At 47.3% G+C, this 22,135-nt stretch overlaps 1 protein-coding gene across 5 annotated transcripts in view; it reads right to left on the bottom strand.

The window, feature by feature from the left end:
• VEGFA (vascular endothelial growth factor A) overlaps positions 1-17,543 on the bottom strand; it is a 30,645-nt gene extending 13,102 nt beyond the window's left edge. For all 5 annotated transcript variants that reach the window (XM_083495989.1, XM_083495990.1, XM_083495991.1 and 2 more), the window contains exons 1-3: positions 16,421-17,543; positions 9,238-9,289; positions 1,434-1,630 (exon numbers count right to left, since the gene is read on the bottom strand). In XM_083495989.1, the coding sequence (XP_083352115.1) occupies positions 1,434-1,630; positions 9,238-9,289; positions 16,421-16,486 (315 nt within the window). In that variant the 5' untranslated portion in view covers positions 16,487-17,543. The remainder of the gene's footprint in view (positions 1-1,433; positions 1,631-9,237; positions 9,290-16,420) is intronic.
• Positions 17,544-22,135: the final 4,592 nt, after the last annotated feature.

Here is a 22,135-nt window from a genome sequence, read left to right as displayed (position 1 = left end):
ATGAGGATTCAAGACATTTTTGCAAAGCTGAGAGGAATAGACAGGAAGCAAGTTCTGGCAGAGGCGTATTGGCTGTGCTCTGTGTGGAAAGCGTGCATCCTCACAGTATGCTTTGGCCTTAGCTATTCTTTCCAACCATTTCCCTTCAGGATGACTAAATTCAAAGTAAAAGAGAGAGGAAGCTCTTCCATTTGTCTCTGCATTGTTGTTCTTCCTACCCCTGCAGTGCCTTTGCAACTAACAAGTCAGAACTCTAGCTTGGCCAGTGGACCCTGACCTGGCCAACTTTTGAAGAAGAAAGTTCACAGCTCCCTTTGTATGCCACAGTCTGCTGCACTGGGAGATGGGGTTGGAAGATACAGAAGCCAAAACAAGAATTAAGCAGAAGCCAGAGTGAAGAGGGGCCAATGGACCTGAGGAGATCCCTGTCTACACATAGATCCTCAGATTTGTAGCTAGCTAACGGGTTCCCTCCGGATGTTGCTGGACTCCAGCTCCCTCCAGTCCCAGCCAGCAGGGTCGATGGTCAGAGATGGTGGGAGTTACAGGCCAAGAGCATCTCAAGGTGCAGAGGCTCCCCACCCCCAGCTTTTCTATGAGACTTAATGGGGACAAAAAACCTCAAGCTCATCTAGTGCAAGGGGTAGTGTGTAAGCTAGATTGGAGTGGGCAACATTCAGTCAGGGAGTAGATGGATTCTCCCCATTCAAGCTGCTCAAAAAATCACAGACACTCCAGCTGGGCACCCCAGCAGCTGAGTGAAGGGCAACAATTCACACTCTGCTTCTAGACCAGCTAGCTATTTCTCAAATACCTGATGTAAAAGCAGCACACAAAAAGCTGCTATTAATTATTAATTATTAATTATTATTATTATTATTATTATTATTATTTATTGAATTTATATACTGCCCTATACCCAGAGGTCTTAGGGCAGTTCACATAAAATGATCAGTATATAAAATTAAAATAAAAGCAATAACCCAGTAATACCTGCCCCCCCCAAAAAAGAGCCACATTTCTCACAGCTGCTTGGTACCCTTCCCTCAAGTGGAGAGGAGAGGTCTCTGTAATGCTATAGAAATCACTAGGTCAGTTCCCCATTTTCTGATGCAAGGAGTCTCTTGTGCTCCTTTTGACTTCACCAGCACTCCCTAGCAAGTAAAATCACTCGAGGAAGGAGTGCCACCCAGCAGGCAAAAAGCAGAGCAAAAATAAGAATAATGAAGAATCCTTCTACCCCAGTCCTTTGACAGCTGACAGCAGCAGTAGACGGAGGAGGCTGATAGATGTGGTTCAAGAGCTACCAGCTGACCATTCCTGATTTAGATAAACCACCCGTGGTCCTGTGTGAGTTACACTGAAGGAAACAAGCAATGTCACCTCCCCCTTTGCTCTGTCGCCCACCTCCTGTTCCTTAGCTAGAGCCTCACCTCCATGGTGACATTGTATGTCGATGTGGGTACGCACTCCAGCGCCTCGTCATTACAGCACCCTGCACACCTCATCAGGGGCACACAGGATGGCTTGAAAATGTATTCCACCTCGTCAGGGTATTCTTGGAAAATATCCACCATGGTCTCAATTGTCCTGCAGGCACTGCGCTCAAAGACCACCAGAAATGAGATAACTACAAAAAAACAAGAGGTGGGGGAGGGAGAGAAATTAGGAATTAAGAACATCTCTGTTTTGCACTGTGATCATTCGTAAGCTGTTTCAAGGCAACGTAGGAAACAGGGCTGTGGGTGTGTGGATAAATGGCTCTGCACTCGGTGCTCTTTCTGCCTAGATACCTTTCCCATTATCTCATGGGCTCACTGAAACATGCTGTCAATAAATGCATTAGTTCAGTTAAAAAGCACTTAAACCCAAGGAGATACAGAGTAGAACAGGGGTTGTAGAAAAGCAAGATAGGGCCAAATCACTGGCAGGTTCAGCATTTGCCCGTTTGAATTTTAATGAGCTAGATATTCTGAACGCATTTGCAAGGCAGAAACTAAAGCGAATCGCGAGCCTCAGAAATCAGAGCAGATCTCACAGAGGACCATGGCAGACCTTATTAGAGCAGCATTCCCCTGAAGCTAGTGGAAGTGGAATGAGGAGTTTGACACACTCTGCTCAGAAACCAGTTTACCAAACCCAGTTAACTCAGCCCAATAGCTCACCATATGAAAAACAAAAAATCCACTACAAGTCCTAGACATTGTGCATTTCAGGGCCTCTCTTAAAAATTGGCATTTTTCACAGAATAAAAGGCAGCTGTTGGGGAGAACCAGACATCAACTCCTAAGGAAGCACTTCTGCGGTGGGGATATTTTCCTGGCACTCATCACATAATGTTTCATCACAAGGAAAATGTGCTTTTTCCTTCAACTACAATATTAGGCTTATTACGATTGGCATGGAATCGGGAACAGCAGCTATGCAAGTTCTAGAGTCACCTACTGCATACCTGTCCATCACTCAGGTAAACCCTTAAGGTAAAGTAAAGGAAGGAATGACCTGCCATTTTTCAAGCCTTTCAGAAAATGTTCAGGTTGCTTTTTTCGGAGCTGTGCTCTCACTCCGTCCTCATTTCAGCACTGGAGTGCTTGTGTCCCAGGATGTTCCTCCACCCCACCCCACCTGGCAAAGAGCAAAGAAGCTACCAGCACCCTCCAACAAGGCTGCTTCCATACTTTACAATGAGACAGAGTGTATATTGGTATGGCATTAGCAAAATTAATGCACTTTTCCTCCCCCCCTTTCCTATTGCTTGTGTTTCATGCTCTATACAGTGGTACCTTGGGTTACATACACTTCAGGTTACATACGCTTCAGGCTACAGACTCTGCTAACCCAGAAATAGTACCTCAGGTTAAGAACTTTGCTTCAGGATGAGAACAGAAATTGTGCTCTGGAGGTGCGACAGCAGCGGGAGGCCCCATTAGCTAAAGTGGTGCTTCAGGTTAAGAACAGTTTCAGGTTAAGAACGGACCTCTGGAACGAATTAAGTACTTAACCCGAGGTACCACTGTACTTTGTGTGTTTGCAGGAAGGATCCTACCCGACTTCCAGTATTGGGGGAAAGCCTTAGCCTGGGTCCAACCCGTCATCACCATAAGCTTTAATAATGTATTTCATTATCCAGACCGGTTATTAGACTTGTGTCACCATTTTTTATGAATATAAAAGGAAGTGTTGTATTCCAACAGTATTGAAGACATGGACAGGGCCTCAAATATGCAGCTAGTAGAAAAGGTGCAATGGGCTGAGGTGCACCCATTTCAGCTGCAGATTTCCCATGCTATACAAACATAGGAAGCTGCCTCCTCGATTTCAAGAAATTATACACTGCTTTATGTTGGAAAAGATCACCAAAAAAAGTGAGCAAAGGTATGTGCAAGCAATTTAAATTATAATTTTTATACTATTAGCCCATTGGTCAATCTAGCTAAGTATTGTTTACACTGACCAGCAGTCCAGGGCTTCGGTTAAGGGGTTTTCCCAGCCCTACCCAGACACCCTGCAGACAGAACTGGTGACCTTCTGCATGCAAAGCAGATGTTCCACTACTGAGCTGCAGCCCTTCCCCAAAGACCTTGTGCATATGCCAAGAGAGAAAAACTTAACCAATTTCCACACACACCAGTTTCCCAATGTTCCCAAGTGCACAGCAGAGCTCGGACATGGGGAGGAAAGGCTGCAGAGCAACACAAAAGGAACACATGCAAGCGTGCAAAGTCCTCGTCCCAAGATTGTGCTGCATACTTCCAAATACACTCCCAGCAGCATGGGATCGTTCCTTCTTCCTCCAGCGTGCAACTGCTTTTTTAAAAAAGCTGTTAGCAGGGCTCAGTTCACAGACACAGCAGATAGCATCTGACCCCAGCTTTCTTGCCTTCAGATCATACGCCTGTGCCGTATGCAGAGTCCCTGCAGTAGTGAGGTTGATAACCCGGTGTGATAACAAGCACAAACTGCTTGCATCATGGAAAAAAAAGGGACTCCGGTAAGCGTTTCTGAAGAGCCCTGAACCTGTGACAAACCTGCATAAAGGTTGTTCCATCGAAGCAGTGGAGGTGCAGGGAGGGAGGGAGGGAAGAAAGGAATGTACAGAAGCTGCCAGGCTTTGAGCTCAGGGCTTCTCAATTAATTGTCAAAAGTTAATTCTCGGTCATGTGGAGCTGACAGTGCCACAGTGCTGCTGGCAGCAGGTATAACTAAGGAGGAGGCTCCGCCTGGGATTTCTATGGGCTGCCCTGCCTAAGTGCCTATTAAAGAGGCAGTTGCTCAGGAAGCAAAAATGCAGAGTACTGACTGGCAGTGCTCATGGAGGAAATGCAAGCCCCTTCATTGCTTTCGCCTCCCCCCTCCTCTGCCCAGTCCAAAGTCTGGAATCAGCCTCTCATATCCTTTCTTGCCTGCTATGGGGCCACCTCCTTCTCCTTCCCCTTCAGAGTGACCTTAACCTTAAAATACAGCTATCTATAAACTGGAGAATTAAACAATTCAGCGCCTGGGAAACTTGCAGGCATGCAGCCAGACACGTAACCACATTGCTGATTATTCACACCTTTCCTAGCACGAGGCAGCAAGGAACTTGTTAGGGTAAAAATAATTTTTCTGCTCAGTATGCGTCTGCGTACAGTGGACCCTCTGGATACGGACTTAATTCATTCTGGGGGTCTGTACGTACCGCAAAAGGTCCGTATCTAGAGGCGCCGCTTCTGCGCACATGCATGGTGTAATAGAGTGCTTCTGCACATGCACGCATGGCAAAACCTGGAAGTATATACTTCCGGGTTTGCAACGTTCGCAACCCCAAAGTTACATTACCCGAAGGTAATGTAACCTGAGAGTCCACTGTAATATATGTATATGTATATGTATATGTATATGTATATGTATATGTATATGTATATGTATATGTATATGTATGTACATACATACACACACACACACACACACCAGTGCCAAGCAGCTATGGGCACAGAGACAGAGCATCTCAAGATCCCTTCCATCCATGCTGCAAAAACACAAAAGCCAGCAGGTGTGGGGGTTTTTACAGAGTATGCAAAGTGGTAGCAATTAAGTGTGTTGATTTATCCACTGTTCGTACATGAGCAACCTCTTCACCCCCAGTCACATCAAAATTCATCAAAATCTGGAGGGCTGCACTTAATTACACAGAACAAAATGTGCAACTGAACATGTAATCTGCATATCACTCAAAGAAATACGCCAGGTGCCCAAATATAATCAATAGGCACCGTGCTCTCCTTTTTTTATTCTGACATTTTCACCTTTAAATGGAAGGGGGTGAAGAGAGGGGTTGCCTAGCCTCTAAGAATCTTGGAATCCCAATACACAGCCACATCTACAGCACAAGAAGCAGAAATGTAAACCAGCTAGGAGCTTCCAAAGAAAGTGGCCTGACAGTTTCCGTTGCCTACAATGAGTTACACATTAAGATGAGGAATAAGAAAGGGAAACTGTGTGAATATAAATAATTTTGAGAATTAGTGCTACTAAATTCTAAGATATCAATCCCAGATGGCAGAATCAGGCAGCTTTGTGGAGAAAGTGATGCACAACTGGAAGGAGAGAGCATGTGTTGTAGAGTCCCTCATCTGTGGCTACACATACAGTTGTGGTGCTTTATAGATCGTGCATTATGATAAATTTCATTATTAATGTAGCAGAGTGAATCTGCAGGTGAGCTTTAAATGCAGTTGCTTGAATCTAGTTCAGTGACTGTTCCACATCTGCCCACCACTTATATTCGTCTGTGACAATCATGACAATGCATGGTGATAAAACACACTGTCACAAGAGATTTCCTATAGAAGCTGCCACTTTAACTGGCTGCTTCTTGAGCATCTGCACACGAGAGGCATGTTCCAGTGTCTTTAAACAGCATTTGAAATGTAATTAGGATAAACCTACAAAACCAGGAGCCTGCTTTTGACAGCAATGCCAACTTGGCTGGACAGTTTCAGTACATAGCATTCTGTAGAACTGATATCAGGCCTAAAGCTAAAGGATGAAGGAACCCAAACAATTGCTTTGTGATAGAATAGCATCAACGATGAACCACAGCTTGAGCCTCTGCTGCCATTGATATACCTGCAGCTCAACATAAAGGGCTATACAATCTAATGAGCAATCACAGCAGCCAGAGGTTTCCCTTATATGCATACTACAGGGAGGAAGCATTCCCCCTGAAAGCAAACGTGGTTTTTTGGATTCTCTCTGCACTGGTCCACGTATTTCAAAGGTATGTAAATTCCAAATTCTACCTCCACTGTCAGAGGTAATACGTCTCCGAATACCAGTTGGTGGGAATCACAGGTGGTAAAGTGGGTCCTGGTTGCTGATTTCCCACGAGCATCTGGTTGGGAGTAGGAAGCCAGACAAGATGGGCCATGGGCCATGGGCCTGATCCAACAGGCTCTTCTTATGTCTGCATGTTCTTATGAGGTCTGATCTGGCCCTGTGTGTGGAGCTGCCCCTGTCTCTGTCACCCACAAAGGGACAACCCAGGGCCAGCACACATACAATCCTATGCAGCATAGGCCTACCGTATTTTTCGCTCTATGAGACGCACCAGACCATAAGACGCACCTAGTTTTTGGAGGAGGAAAACAAGAAAAAAAATATTCTGAATCCCAGAAGCCAGAACAGCAAGAGGGATCGCTTCGCAGTGAAAGCAGCAATCCCTCCTGCTGTTCTGGCTTCTGGGATAGCTGCGCAGCCTGCTTTCGCTCCATAAGACGCACACACATTTCCCCTTACTTTTTAGGAGGGGGAAAGTGAGTCTTATAGAGCAAAAAATACGGTAAATATGTCCATTTGATCCTCCACAGAAAATCAAGAGATCAACCCCACGGCTTTGGCCTAGCCACACAGAGTTGTATATATACAGGCTCCACAGGTGGCCGATCCCCTTGTGGATAGCAGAAATTAAACCTGGCGCGCTTACTTCTGAGTACGCATGCATAGGATTGCGCTACAATTTACTGTACTCCTAAATCATGTAGACCGACAGCTAAGTAGTCGTTGGCCAGGAACAGTAAAATACAAGTGGCTATCCCCAGAATAAATCATTTTAATCAATGAAGACCAGTGTATGCCTAAGCCCATATAAAACCCCAGGGGAACAAAGTGATCTTTCATCCCCAAACCAGTACATGCTCTGTGAATATTAAGGAATAGAGGTTAAGCATGAGTACGCAATAATTGGGAAGAGAAACTCAGAATTCCGGTCCTACTCCTTCCTCTAGAACTCAACAATTCTCCTCCCATTTAGTTAAAACAAACCCAGAGAGTAACAAATGTTCAACTGTCCCACCAGGAAAAGAAATCCAGCGACAATATAAAATGGGTCCGTTGTTACAAACTTGCTCTCCTATAAGCCTCTGGCAATGCTCCTCTAGTTTACCCAGCCAAAAGAAATTGTTGCGATTGTAACCTACTGTGGCAAGATGAGAGGCTGCCCCCTGGTGCCCTGCACTAAGAACAGCAGCCCAGTGCCACTCCCTGAGTGTCCCAAAGCAGGCAGGTGACATTGCCGTTGCAAAAGTGGTACATTGCAAAGCTGGAAAACAGCAACTTGGTGATCTCACTGTGGGTGGAGACTGCACAGCCTAAAGGTCCAAAGTTTGCATCATGTATTGTTAAACTGAGGTCCTCACAACTAGGAAGTAAGTCTTGCTGAGGTGATTCAGTCACCTATCAAAATAAGCTCTGCTCTCTTTACTCACTAAATCCTCCTCTTGGCTCCACCTCTCCACCCAATGCTATTCCTGCCTCCAGCATCTCTCAACCTTTTATGATGCACATTCATGCAAGATATAAGACTTTTGCAAGGAGCAGGGAGCTGGCTGCTCCCTCTCTCTCTCAAGAGGCTTGTTGTGAAAAGGCTGCACTCACTTCCAGAACAAGACCTAATTGCCCAGCACTTGCTGAAAGTCTAATGACCAGGACAGTCAACATGGTGTCCATCAGATGTTGTTGGACTGCAACTCCCATCACCCTCAACATTGGCCAAGCTGACCACAGCTGACGAGAGCTCTAGTCCAAAAACATCCGGAGGGCAGCATGTTGGGTCCCCCTGGTTCAGAAAGCAAATGCCTTCAGACCCACCACCACTACCCTCCAAATCGGTATAGTCACAACATCCTGGCCCCAGAAGTGGCTGAATTGCCTGTTCCAACATCTATAACGTCAGACGCACTAAGGAGCTTCTAGTCACCCTTTGCCCATATTCCCAGCTATACTGGACTCTGATCCCTAGCAATGTATTGACTGGAAAAGTTCAGCCCCAATGCCCTGCCTTGTGCAGAACAACTGATCTAAAAATTAAAACACGCCCACACACCACCACATGCGTTTTCCCTCCTCCCAATACACTGACAGTGCCATCGTGTGCATGTTTCCTCCAAAGTAAACCCCACTATGTTCAGTGACGTTTGTCCCAAGGTAAGTATGCCAAGGATGACAGCATTTGAAAAGATGGCCACCTTCTGATAAGTTTCACTGCTGCTAAGGATAGAGAGGGAATTGACTGGAAAATTATCCCCTCTTAATTCCCTAACTCAGGTTTGCCAGCGGCATGATCTTTGGAAGACTCTAACACTGGTTAATAGTTTGGTGTCTTGCTTCTGTGTCGGAACAATACAACCTGGGTCAAAGGCTTGCCAATGGGAAAGATGCATAGGTGCCCAGTGATAACAAATAAATGCCAAACCTTCCACAGAAACCATGGCAAATTCCTCCGTACTTCTTCAAAGGGTTGCTGAGAATGGGGGGACATTAATTTTATTTTTAATTAATTCAAATTAAAGGGCAAGCATCCTGGAAACTGAAAAATAAGCTTCAGAAAATATGTTTTATATGGTTTGGTAAAACTCAGGGTTTCACACTGTCTGTGCTCCAAAACAAAACTATATTTTTCTTAGTTGGGGCAATTTTAATGGGGGGGGGGACAAGCTGGGATATATTGAAGCTAAGGAAGGGTTAAATCTGGTCGTTAACTGTTCAAACTGTATTTCCCATTCCTTCCTTTTAATATGTGTGCTTGATCCCCCAAAGTTTATACCCATTTTCCAGAAGGTGGCAGAATTAATGAGGCTCCCCCCCCCAGCAGCCCAGCATATGGATCCAATCCACCTCCACAACCTGCCATCCTTCTCCCATAATGTATCTGCACCCACCATGCCAATTAGGGGAGCAGAAGGAAGACAAGCCACTTACCCTCACTCTGTTGCTTTTCCCCATCTCCCTGGGCAGGAGCAGCCTGCGAGAACTGTGAAAACAAGAGAAAATTCATCAAAACACAAAAATACTGTTAACCTGTCTCCAGAAAAAAATGCTTTTAAACAAGAGAACCAAGTTGCTTCCCAGGACTCTACAGCAAGGCAAAATCAAGACACCATTTTAAACGGTCATGGCTCCCCCTGCAAAGAATCCTGGGAAGTGTAGTTTTTTATGGGTGCTGAGCATTGTGAGGAAAGCCCTATTCCTCTCACAGAGCTACAGTTCCCAGTGATCTTTAGGAACTTGTTAAACTACTCTGGGAATGGTAACTCTGTAAGGGGGACAGGGGTCTTCTAACAACCCTCAGTGCCCTTGACAAACTACATTTCCCAGGATTCTTTGAGGGGGGCCATGATACTACAGTTATGATAAAGTGCAGGTGAGGCCTGCCATAATTTGTGGCATTACTACAAAAATGTTGATGGCAAACAGTTGCAAGTCCGCAACTGCCATATGAGGCCTGCCATAATTTGTGGCATTACTACAAAAATGTTGATGGCAAACAGTTGCAAGTCCGCAATTCTTCTCTTCATTGGGAAATGAGACATCCTCAAAGGAACGTGTCCGAATTATCAGCTGAAACACTTCTGGGGTATGGCAGGGCTGCGTGGAATTATTTCTTTCTTTTCATTTGTGGGGTGTATTTCTCCAGTTTGAAACACCCACGGAGACCCTTCTCTTTCCCTCAGACAAGAAGGAAAGTGGGCTTCAAATGCCACCCATCAGGGCAAGGAAAGGGCAGAGGGGAAAGAAGGCCCAAGAGAGCCAAGTTCCACAGGCCCCGTCCGTGAAAGGAGGGGAGCTCAGGAAGAGAGATCTCACAGAAAGCTCTTCTCCCAGTCACTTTAACAGGCAACAGAAGTGCAACTAGCTGCTCTCCAAGGCATTTCAGATTATTAAGGTCGAAACACAAGAGAGCAAAGCTGAACTGGGGAGCGGGGTGGCTGAGGAGAAAACAACATTGGTGACCTTCTAGCGCTGACATGACAAATATGCCACGAGATTTGTACACGTCCCTGTTCCATGGAAAGTCAGTAGAAGGTATTTCGAAAAGGGGCCTGCCTGCTACAAAGCACTCCAGGAGCAGAGCGCAAAAGGGAGCTGGCAGAGCCGTTAAAGGGTCCACAATCAAAAAAGTTTCCCCTTCCTAGTTTCGTAACAGGATGGGCATGGCGTGATGCGAGGCAGATTCGGAGAACACGTGTCCCTCAGGTTGGAGACTCTACCTGTGCTACATCTGCACAAGAGTGGTGGCTCCTCCTAGCTAGTCTCAGGGCCAGCGTGTGGTGTGGTGTGGTGCTTAGCCTTGGACCAGGACCTGGGAGACTAGAGCTATAATCACCATAAAGCTCACTGGGTGACCCGGGGCCAGTCACTTTCTCTCAGCCTAACCTACTTCACAAGTCTGTTGTGAATATGAAATGGAGGTAGAACATTCATGCTACCTAGAGCTGCCTGGAACAAAAGAGGAATACAAATATAATAAATAAATAGTCTTAAATGCAGTATCACAAAATGTTGGGTTGTTTCCCCACAAGTCTTTGAAATTAGATGTCCCATTAAAATCGGATAAGTGTTAGTCCTCACCATCCCTGAAAGTACTTCCATCTTTTTTTCTCAATCACTCCATCGCAAACAAGCACCTATCTCACATCTAACCTGCCCAAGATACGCTCTATAGTTCTTGTTATCAGAGAACTGTTTAAATGGCATTCTTCAAAACCAGCTCCTTTCTCAAGTGCTCAAATACTAAAACCCTTAGGAAGTCACTATCAACAGTCCTGGTTTTCCAGCTAAGCCATTCTCTTCACTGGTGTCTATGTGTTTTGGGGTGAACGTGCGGCGTATATATACAAGCAACACACAATTTGCAGGTTGCACGTTTAGTCAACAAATTAATTTCTATAGCTGCATGAATGGAAATTTAGCCAGAACAGTGAAGAAGGATGGCACAGGTAGACAGCAGGTGGCCATATCTATATGCAAGCAGTTTGCACATTTATTTTAGATAGAGTAATGGGGGTTTAAAATTGAGGAAGGGGGGAAGTATTCACATAAAATTTCCCCTTTGGTTTGCATTTGCTACTAATATGCCTCCAAGTCTCTCGGTTTCTGTCCCAAAACTTCAAGGAATTTGAGTGATGCTTAGTTTCAGATCTCTGAGTTACTCAGCCAAGGTCGATAATCCAGTTTCAGTGAGGAGAGAAGGCCATCAGGCCATTCCATTAGTGTCAACAGTCCTGATCTGCAGATAATGGATAAGAACCCACAAAGGTGGCTGCAGGAGAAGCAAGAGGAAAGCAGCAGAAGATGTGCTCTTGAACAGCTCGGCTGCTGAACTCACATTTACATCCATGAAATCTAAGCAGCCTAAACTGTGTGTTGGCCAAGTGGACAGAACCACCTGTTCTTAAACAGAAAGAAAACTCACAACTGGCTGGCTTTCTTAGCAAAGAGAGCTTGGTAGTCAACAGGCTACAATGTTAAGAACAGAGGAAGATTTCTATTCAAAAACAGGGAGCGGTTTCTATCCCAGTGTGAAGGTGATGACAACAGGTATAACCATGATTTGGGAGGAAGAAGCCACACCTGAACCCCAGTAACCAACCAAGGCCAGCAGGCAGCTGGAATATACTCAAGGAAAAGTTGCGTCCGAGGCCTCAGATGCACAGCCTGCAAGTGAGATGGCAAGCTGCCACAGCTGTCAGGCAGGTGTCCACCCACCTTGCCGGCACCGCGTATCGCACGTAGCCCTTATGAGCAAGCATCAAGTGGCAAGCTGTCCTGGGACTCCTCCAGTTTATGATGGAATACCACACCTGCAGCAAACGTGATCGCATGCACCTGTTCCCACATGAGTAGGCAAGAACACAATGCAGGCCAAACACATTCAGGGCTCTAGTGAAAGAGCAAAATGTCTCAGCTTGTCATCCTTTATTTCCTCTTATTCTTCTTTGGGAGATTCTGAATCAGCTTCAAGCTGCTCATTACTTTTTAGCTAAAGTTGCCTTTAAGGTACTTTGTGTTGTTTTTTCAAAGTCCTGCTAATTTCACTTGAAATAGCGCTCTCTCTCTCTTGCTCTCGCTCTCTACATTCAATGTTCAAAACAAAACAAAAATACATTTAGGAAAGGGACTGCCAACTAAGCCATTGATGTGGAACCTGTGGCCTGCAATGTCTTGTTGGACTCCAAATCCCATCAGCCCCAACCAGCAAGCCAATAGACAAAGATGATGGGAGCCATAATCCAGCAACATGTGGAGAGATACTGGCTCCCCATGCCTGGGCTACGCTATTGCTTACAACACTTTGCTCTGCTAAAACCTCTAGTTTCGGAGCTGGCTGAAGGGCCACTAGAAATCATTCCAGACACTAAATGGAGATTTACTCTGGGTTGTTGTTTTTTTTAAGTATGTGTTAAGACGAGACTGAATACTGCTGATTAACAGAGATCAGCTGTATTACATCGAGGTATTCTCCTGAAAGGGATTGCCATCTATCTCCATTGCTCCTGTAACGACACAGTTGTTAGCCATCACGTACAATATTTTCACAGCATTGCTCATGCCGTTTGCCTTGGGATCGAGACAGCCTCTTGGAGCTATTTATACAGCAGTGTCACCTTGAGTCTATATCAGAAACATGAAGGTGCTTTGCTTGCCTACAGTGCTGAATTATGTTCTCTGCTGTTGCGACTGGGCAATCCTCAGCTAACCAAAGCAGCAGTGCTTAGGCGGAGGGCAATTTGTCCCCATTTACACCGAACTTTTCTCCATCGCAGGGAAGACACTAAAGGGGGGTGGGATCCTTCCGAGGGACAAAAGGGCCTAGTGCCCTTCTGAAGGTCAGGCTGCTTCCACCCATCTCCTTTGCTGGCTTGGGCTTTTACTCATTGTTTCTATACGATGGCTATCTTTCCATCTCACTTCAGAGTTTCCCATAAGACAGATTCTGCCTTAGAGCAAAGATAGAGCAAACTGGGCGCTAGGGAAAATGCAGGTCACCAAGAAAGACTCTCTTCTTGAAACCACTACCTCCTGCTTTTACAACAAGGTGCCCGGTTCCAGTCTGAGCCAAGGAAAAGGTTAATCCAATAAATTTTACACACACACACACTCTTTACTCCTTCACACCACAACTACCCCTTTCCCTCCTCCCCCTCCCCCTAATCTCTGCAGCCTCATTAAAAGAGCTTTGTAACTGTTTAGGACTGGAACAAACAATCCAGCTACTTTGGAAGGCCCCCTGGGACAGGAGTTAAAACCCTTTCCATCTCAGGCGCTAAAAAAGTCTTCTCAGAGGTTTCTACTTAAGGAGGAGCTTTGGTCTGCAAAATCTCTCCCCTTCCACCCCCAACCCCCATTATGCACACAAGGGGAGACAGGCCAGTAATCCAGGCAAGCAGCAAGAGAGGGATCTCTGAAATGGCACATTAAGAGGAGAAAGAGAGGCTTGAACTGTTCAGAAATGACAGGAATATTACCAGAGGAGCACTGGAAGGGGGGGGTCTGCCTTTTGCTGAGAATACTTGTTGATCCTGGTGGGAGGTGACCCACTCTGTTCCTTTCGAGCTTAACACAAGGAGTTGGGAGGAAAGCCCTGTCCCCAGTGTGGCCTGATCAACAGCAAGCGGCTAGTGGCTGCAAGATCATTAGCAGTCTAGTCACACGCTCTTGTCCCCTCCCCCCTCTCCTCCTCCTCCCCCCTCCGCGTTTGATCTTTGCCTGATGCCACTGGAAACACATCCTGGGAAGGAGCTCCAAGGCATGTTCACTACACCTAACTTAACATCAAACCGCACTAAGTAAGGTGATGGTGGAAAGGGAACTGCAAGATGCCAGTTAAGTAAAAAACCAGGACAGAATAGAACTGTCCAAGGTCTTGGACGGAGCCTAGATCCAAATGGTCTCTGAACTAGGGCAAGAAAATCAACAGGAACACGAAGTACCCAAAGTCATAACTTGACAAGTTTGGAGCAAGTCATCTAACCCTCTTCCCACCATATCCTGACTGTTTCAGAACTGGCTAATTGTTGGGGTAGGCAAGGAGGTGGGGTATGGCCATTGACTACACCAATATATGTCTATATGTACCTCCTGTGGATGGAAACCAACACCTGTGGTACCTCTGCCAGGTCACTGACTTGCAGGTTTCCTAGACTCACTTCACAGCCTCCATCTGTGATTAGTAAATGTATCTTTCCCTTGACCAAAGGAACCTTATCACAGCCCGGCACCTCCCCTTTTGTGCTCACTTCAAAGCAATTGCACAGAACTCCGATTCTCCTCCCAAACACCACTTCTCCCTCAACACATCCAGCGGCAGGCAGGTGTGTGTAGTCAGAACTGCAGGAAGTTGATAAATATAAATTTATCAATTTCCCTTTCCCAGCAGAGATACAGCTTGCCAAGAACGTGAGCTTCGGCTAACACTCCTATTACTCTCCTTTACTATAGTTCCATACAATCTACCCAAGAGACTGTGCAGTCTTCACAGCTGAGCATCCGTCACCACACCTCCCTGGAAGAAAAAGTTTCCCCTAACTATCTCAATCTATCTACACTCAACTTTTCATTCACCTCGGAGTAACCCTCCCTCTTTCACTTCACCTGCAGGACCTCATATTTAAACAATGCCATTTTAAGAGCGCTTTCCAAAGCGAGCACGGAAATGGTATCACGCTGCCTTGCTGCAAGGCTCCCCAAAGAAATTGGAGCCACGTTTCCCCATCAGGCACAGCCTAATCTGCTGATGTCACTTGAAGACAAGTGGCAGGCTAACAGGTTAGCAGGAAAAGCATGTGACCCCCCTGGCAACAGGACATCTGAAATGGCTCCTAACTGAGGTCTTACATTTGCTGCTAAATTAAACAAATGCAGATTCATTTTCCTATGACACACTGATTCTCACATGTTGTTGCAGGGGTGGTCTGTGCCCACACTGACCTCCCCTAGAATTTCTCAAGACCAACAGCAGAATAAAACTTAACGTACTAATTATGACATAGAATCATAGAATCATAGAATCATAGAGTTGGAAGAGACCACAAGGGCCATCGAGTCCAACCCCCTGCCAATCTCTACGCAACAACACACATGAGCCACCTCAGCTGGAAAATCTGTCTAAACTCCGATACCCAACTCGAGACTCTCTCTTTTTTAAACAAGGAGAGTTCAAACAAAAGTCCGATAAAAGAGCAGGATAAAAGCCCTTTATGGTATATATTAGGAGTAATGGAGTGGACTTCTACAATCAGAAGTACCAATAAACTGATAGAGGAAAAGGAGCTATGAGGGCAGGAGAACAAACTTCCTACTTATGGTAGCTCAGCAGAGCCGTTTATTTTGAAAATCAATCTGGAAGAAATACAAGGATCCATTTTGTGGTCTTTGATCTCTATTTGCTTTTCCAGGCCAGGAATTTTGAACTCCGGTCAGCAAACCTGCCTCTACCTAAAGCAAACAGGCCGAAACAGCCACCCCCCCCGCCCCATTTTGCAATGTCAGGAAGGAGAGAGAGTGTGTGTGTGCTGATGCAAGAAGTCAGCGCGCTCCGCTGCCTCCCCGCTCGGCGATCGATGACGACGCAGAGCCTGTGTCGTCTTCACGCCTGGTTTTCCAACTCCTGCTCAACTCCGCAGACAGACAGAAGGGAGGGCAGCCCAGCAGGAACCGTCTGGGCAACGTGCGAGGAAGAGGAGGTCAGACCTGTCCTCCTGGGGGATCCGATCTCGCGCCTCCCTTCTTGCCACAGGCCCCGCGCGCCCCGTTCGCGCGAACGCCAGCAGGAAAAACCTCCACGCCTCGACCCTGCCTCGCTCCCGGCCTTTTGTTGGCAGCCGCAAGCGGCGCAGACACCGCATGTCCGCACCAGCGCGCCAGGGCAAGCCGAAGACGACTTGGCGCCGAGGAGCACCGAAGCACCTGGATCTGCCCTCCATTTGCGCCAAGGCAGCTTCCGACACGCGCGCGCGGATTTCTTTCTGGCCCGGCTGACGATCCCCTGAACCCCCGCGACGCGCCCTGGCCGCCAAGCGAGCGTGCAGCGAGCAAGGCCACGCGGGGGCAGGAGGAAGGCTTCCCCGCCGCCCCGGATCCGCCCGCCCGCCCCCTGCTTTACCTTGGCGTTCTGGAAATAGAGCAGCGCGGCCAACCCCCAGTGCATCCAAGCGAGCAGAAAGTTCATGATTCCTGGCGCGAGGCAAAGAGGAGCCGGAGTAGCTGGTCGGAGCCGCGCTGGCTCGCTCTCTTGAACTCCTCTTCTTCCTTTTCCTGGGGCCGCTCCGATCAAGGAAAGCGCAGGGGTGGGTTGTGGGGGGGAGGGGGGAGACTTCAGTCTCTGGTTTCACCCGTCCATAAGCCCGGCTCCCTAGGCGCCCGAGACGCAGATTCCCCTCCGCACACCTCTCGGCTCTCTTTTCGGCTTGCAGAAAGGCTCTCGGGGCTTCCTCGCTTCGGATTCGGAGCCTCTCCGCAGGAATCCCACCAGATTCGTCAGAAGGTTCTGAATTGTAACAGATTTCCAGCCGCCCACTCTCTCACTCTCCAACCCTCGGTGGCAAGACACCACACGCGAGCGAGCGTGCACTGCACAGGCAGACACACACACACACCAAAAAAAGAGAGAGAGGGGGAAGCGAGGAAAGTTTGCGCGAAGTTTCAATGCATTTTCTCTCCCCCGGGTCTCTCTCGAACGCACGCGTGGGCTCGGATCCTGCAGCCGCTGTCGCTGCTTCCAAGCAGAAGTGGTTGGGGGGGGGTGTTCTCTCTCTCGTCTTCGGGGCCCGGGATCGCTCAGCCCAGTTCGATTCGGGCTCTGCTAGGCGTGAAGAAGAGGAGCAGAAAATGTCCCCTCTCTTTCTTTCCACTTAACCAAAAATTTAAAAATTAAAAAAATCCAAGTTGCTTAGCGAGGAAAGCGAAACCTCTCAGCCGATCGTGGTGGTGGAATAAATTAATAGGAAAAAAAGGAATAGCAGATCCTAAATGCGTAGGATATAGGGAAGATCGCTCCTCCTCGCCTGAATCTTTTCTTTCCCGTTCTTCTGTCTTTCTTGCCTTCCTTCCTCTTTTATTTCTTCCCTTTCCTTTCCCGAGGGAGCCTGCACTTTTCGCTCTCTGTGCGTCCGCGGCTCCCTTTCTCTCTCGGTTGAATGTCAGGCAGCAGCAGCAGCAGCGACGCTCTGACTGGCTGGCGCGCTCGGTGAGCTTTGCCTCTCGCGACTCTGCTCGGAAAGAGACTCTTTTTCAGGCTCCGTAGTCCCTCCCTCGCCCTCCTCCTCCGCGCTCCTCCCTCCTCCCCCCACTCCCTCCCTACTTATGACACTCCGTACTTGTCACCTGGAATTAAAAAAGACCCTCCTCTTTACCACCGCCCGCCTCCCTCCGCTGCACACGCAGATCCTTCAGCGCATTGAAGGTTGAGCCGGGAATCCGGGATCGAGGCGCATGGAAAGGCTTCCGCGCGCGTCTGTTTCACTCAACGAGTGGAAAGAGCGCAATGTCCCATTCATTTACGCGAGGGTTTCTGATTGAATTGTGCCAGTGCGGTTATGACCTTCATTATAAAAATGCTTAAAAAAAACAACCCCACATTAAGAAATGAAGTACCAAGTCCATATAGTGACCATGGCGCCTGTTCATGAGTCGGTTGTTTCAAAAAAGACCCTAAGCTATTGGCGTGGGACAAGGCGAAGTCGCGGGTGGAATTCCTTCCTTGTCCCGGTGTTCCCTGAGGAAGAGATCTCGCTCAGTTGTAAAGCGTAGGAAAGGTTCGATCCTATCCATCTCCTGGGACAAAAAAAACCGAAGTGCGGTGGTTATCTGTTGTGAGCCGCCCTGTGATCTTCGGGTGAAAGGCGGTATACAAATTCAATAAATAAGAATGATCATATCTGAAACGCTAGAGAGCCTCTGCCAACCAGTGCAGACAGTGCTGAACTAAACAGAGTAACGATCTGGTATACGGCGGCTTCCTTCCCGCCCCGTTTTTCTTGAATATAAGGCTTGCGAGTTTTTAAAGTTCTAAGCAGCTTTTGTAAGCCTCTCTTCTCCCACCCGCTTTTGCCTGCAAAAGAGGCAAGCATGCCACTCCTGAGCGCGCATGTGGACATACTTTGTGCTTTCCAGGGAACTGGCCTTATTGTCTGCTCCATAGGTGAGCGTAGGCCAAAAGCTGCGCGCACCATTCTCTCTCCAAGTTCATCAAGCCCCCTCTTGGCTTTGGAAAGCCATTCCCAGTGTATTCCCCACTTGGGAAGCCCAGTTTCACCCCCCTCTTCCTGCTCAACGACTTCTGAATCAGAATCTCTCCCTGAACTCTGCAATGGTTTCCACACTTCAGAAGTTCAGCCCGGGCAAAATGCAAGCTCTTCGCCGCAGCTGAAGGAAGCAAAGCGCGGTGGGGGGTGGGGAGGGGGAGAGGAAATATCATTAGAAAGCAGTCGGCGCTAAACCGAGGGACCTTGAATGAAATGGGCAGAGCTGTGACTGTAGCGCTACCTGGTGGCAGAAATTTGAAGAAACTTGAGCAAATGTGGCTAACTCCTCACAGAAAGTGTGAGGAAAGGAGTTACTTGAATATTTGCTGCATTAAAGCTTTGCACATTGGCAGCATATTTTTTAGTCAGCGAGGTTAATCGGAGGCATGGTTATTGCAGATTGAAAATAACATGATTTTTTATGTTGCTGTTTTTTGCACCGGCCACATTAAATATGACACTTTTCCTCTTGGTGGCAGGGGGAATCCATTTAGGGGAAAGCGTGAAACAGACTTGCACTTTGTGATCGTGCGTGATGTTCACACCTGTATATAATATTTCACTAAGAACGTAAGAAGAGTGTGCTGGATTCGGCCATTGGGCCATCTAGTCCAGCATCCTGTTCTCACAGTGGCCAACCAGATCCCTGTGGGAAGCCTGTGAGCTGGACATGAATGCCATACTGCCTCTGACTATGGAGGCAGAGCATAGCCATCATAGCTAAAAGCCACTAGTTGCCCTCTCCTCCTCCATGAATTTGTCTGATCCTCTTTTAAGTCCATCCAGGTAGGTGGCAATTTCTACATCCTGTGGCAGTGAGTTCCATAGTTTAACTATGCACTGAGTGAATAAGTAGTTTCTTTCACCCATCCTGAATCTTCCAGTATTCAGCTTCATTGGATGTCCTCGAGTTCTAGTGTTATGAGAGGGAGAAAAACTTTCCTCGTTCTCCATTTTCTCCATGCCATGTCTATCAGGTCACCTCTTGCTCACCTTTTCTCTAAAGTCTCAAATGCCGCCAACTTTTCCTCATTGGGGAATTACTCCATCCTCCTTATCAGGTATACAGGTACTGGGCAGTTTCATGCAGTTGTATACATGCTGAGCAGCAAGTTATACACATCAGGATCATCTTATATGATAATGTACATGGAGGTCTTCTATTTTTCCTCACACATTCTCAACCTTCAACTCTATGCACAAATACCTGAGAACAAGGCGAAGCAAATTCCCCCAGTCAGGCTTTAGAATAAGGAAACCAAAGCGTTTTCTTTGAATTTTTGAATGTGGCTTATTTGTGTAGCTTATTCAAAGCCAGATTCCTAGCCAAATGGGAACCCATTGTGCCCACAATGATGGACGAGGGCTCAATCCTCCCTTCATCTACCTCCACTGAGCTTCCAAACTGCTTCCCTCACTTGCCCCTATACCTGCCTGCCTGCCTCCTGGCTTGCTGCTTTGGCACTTACCTGCTGAGTACCAAACCAATTGTGATGTTAACTGTATAGACACAATTAATGCACACATGTTTTGTGAAAGCCTCGTGTAAGTGGTGTGGAAAACTATTTCTCTCCCTGACTACGAAAACCTCCTCTCTGAAGCTACTGGGCACAGGATTGTAGGCAACAGAGGCAACCTCTTGGTCCATCTTGTTCAGTATTGTCCAACTCCCAAGACACAGTGATCTACTCCCACTATTAAAAGAAACAGTCAGTGATCTCCCCAAAGTTTTTGAGCTTTTTCTGGGGAGGCTTCAGCTAAGTTGTTGAGCAGGGATGCCCCACGATCGACTGGTAGATTGCGATCGACCGGTTGGGCATGCCTGGTCTATAGTAATAGTGGTTCTCCATGATTTCAGACAGAATATCTCCCAGACCTACCTGGATTGAACCTGGATGCAAATAAGATGCTCCGCCACTGAGCTATGACTCTCCAAGGCTTCCCTTGAAATGCAAAGGACAGTTTTGGAGAAGTTTTTGATCAGGACTATGGCAGGGAGAGAAGAGTTGTTATTATTTTCCTTCCCTTCTTCTCCCCACCCTTATGGCTCAAGGCTCCCCAGGCCAGCCCTCACTAGCTTTTTACACAGAGAATTGCATGATTGTTGGCTCCAACCCATTAACACCAAGCAAAAGCTTCAGCGATTCAGTGACATCAGATTCAGTTGAACTCAGATTCCTCCTCTTGACTCACAATTCTGCAAATTTCTTATGAACAGTAAATTCGTTATTAACTTGTCCTGTTTATTGTGAAATCGCTCATTAGTGGCTGCTGCAATATTATCAAAATGGAAAGAGTTTCAGTGAGGTAAGAAACTTACTCAGCGCAAGAAACTACTCACAGCTAGGGGAGGAAGACTTTGGGACAAATACAAAAGAAGAGGAAATGATATAAACCAACAAATGTCACCAGTCCCATTCCTATGAGTGCAGATCATATAGCACCGGATGAATGTGATCTCGCAGCGAAGACCCCGTAAGGAGTCTCGCCGCGGCATTCTGCACCCACTGGAGTTTCTGAGTCAGTCTCAGGGGCAGCCCCACGTAGAGCGAGTTACAATAATCCAGTCTGGAGGTGACCGTCGCGTGGATCACAGTGGCTAGGTCAGGGCGAGAGAGGTAAGGAGCCAACTGCTTAGCTTGGCGGAGATGAAAAAATACCGCCTTTGTTGTAGCTGCAATCTGCGCCTCCATGGAGAGGGAGGTATCGAAGATTACACCCAAACTCTTAACGGACGGTGCTGGCACTAATTGCACCCCCGCAAGAGATGGGAGTTGCCCCCTCAATCCCATATCGTCCTGTCCCAGCCAGAGCACCTCTGTCTTCGAAGGATTTAACTTCAACCGGCTCCTACATAACCATCCAGCCACAGCTTCCAAGCATCTGATCAGTGTGTCTGGGGCCGAGTCAGGATGGCCTCCATCAACAGATAGAGTTGGGTGTCATCAGCATACTGATGGCAGCCCAGCCCAAAACTCCGGACAAGCTGGGCGAGGGGGCGCATAAAGATGTTAAAAAGCATCGGGGAGAGTATCGCACCCTGGGGCACTCCACACACCAAGGGGTGGCGCGATGACAATTCCCCCCCAAGCGCCACCCTCTGTGCCCGACCAGAGAGAAACGAGCGCAGCCATTGAAGGACTGTACCCTGGATCCCCACGTCGGCAAGGCGGTGGTCCAGGAGTTCGTGATCGACCATGTCAAAGGCTGCTGACAGGTCTAGAAGAATCAGCAGCCCCGACCCACCTCAATCCAGCTGCCTGCGGAGATCATCTGTTAGGGCGACAAGAGCCGTCTCGGTCCCATGACCAGCGCGGAAGCCGGACTGGAATGGATCCAGAGCTGATGTTTCATCCAGAAACCTGCCAAGCTGTTCAGCAACCACTCTCTCAATCACCTTACCCAGGAATGGAACATTTTTGCATACATAAACAATACTTTGGGATCCTTTGGGATCTCGGTACCTGTAATTCCTAGTAAGAACGCTTTTGTTTTTTTAACAAATGTTATTTTGAACATATTTTTTCATTTCATTATATATCATTTCCCAAAAGTTTTTTACTACTTTACACATC

Source organism: Podarcis liolepis (genome assembly GCF_965112155.1).
Source record: "Podarcis liolepis genome assembly, chromosome: 3".
NCBI lineage: Eukaryota > Metazoa > Chordata > Lepidosauria > Squamata > Lacertidae > Podarcis > Podarcis liolepis.
This window is presented reverse-complemented; position numbering and strand designations above follow the sequence as displayed.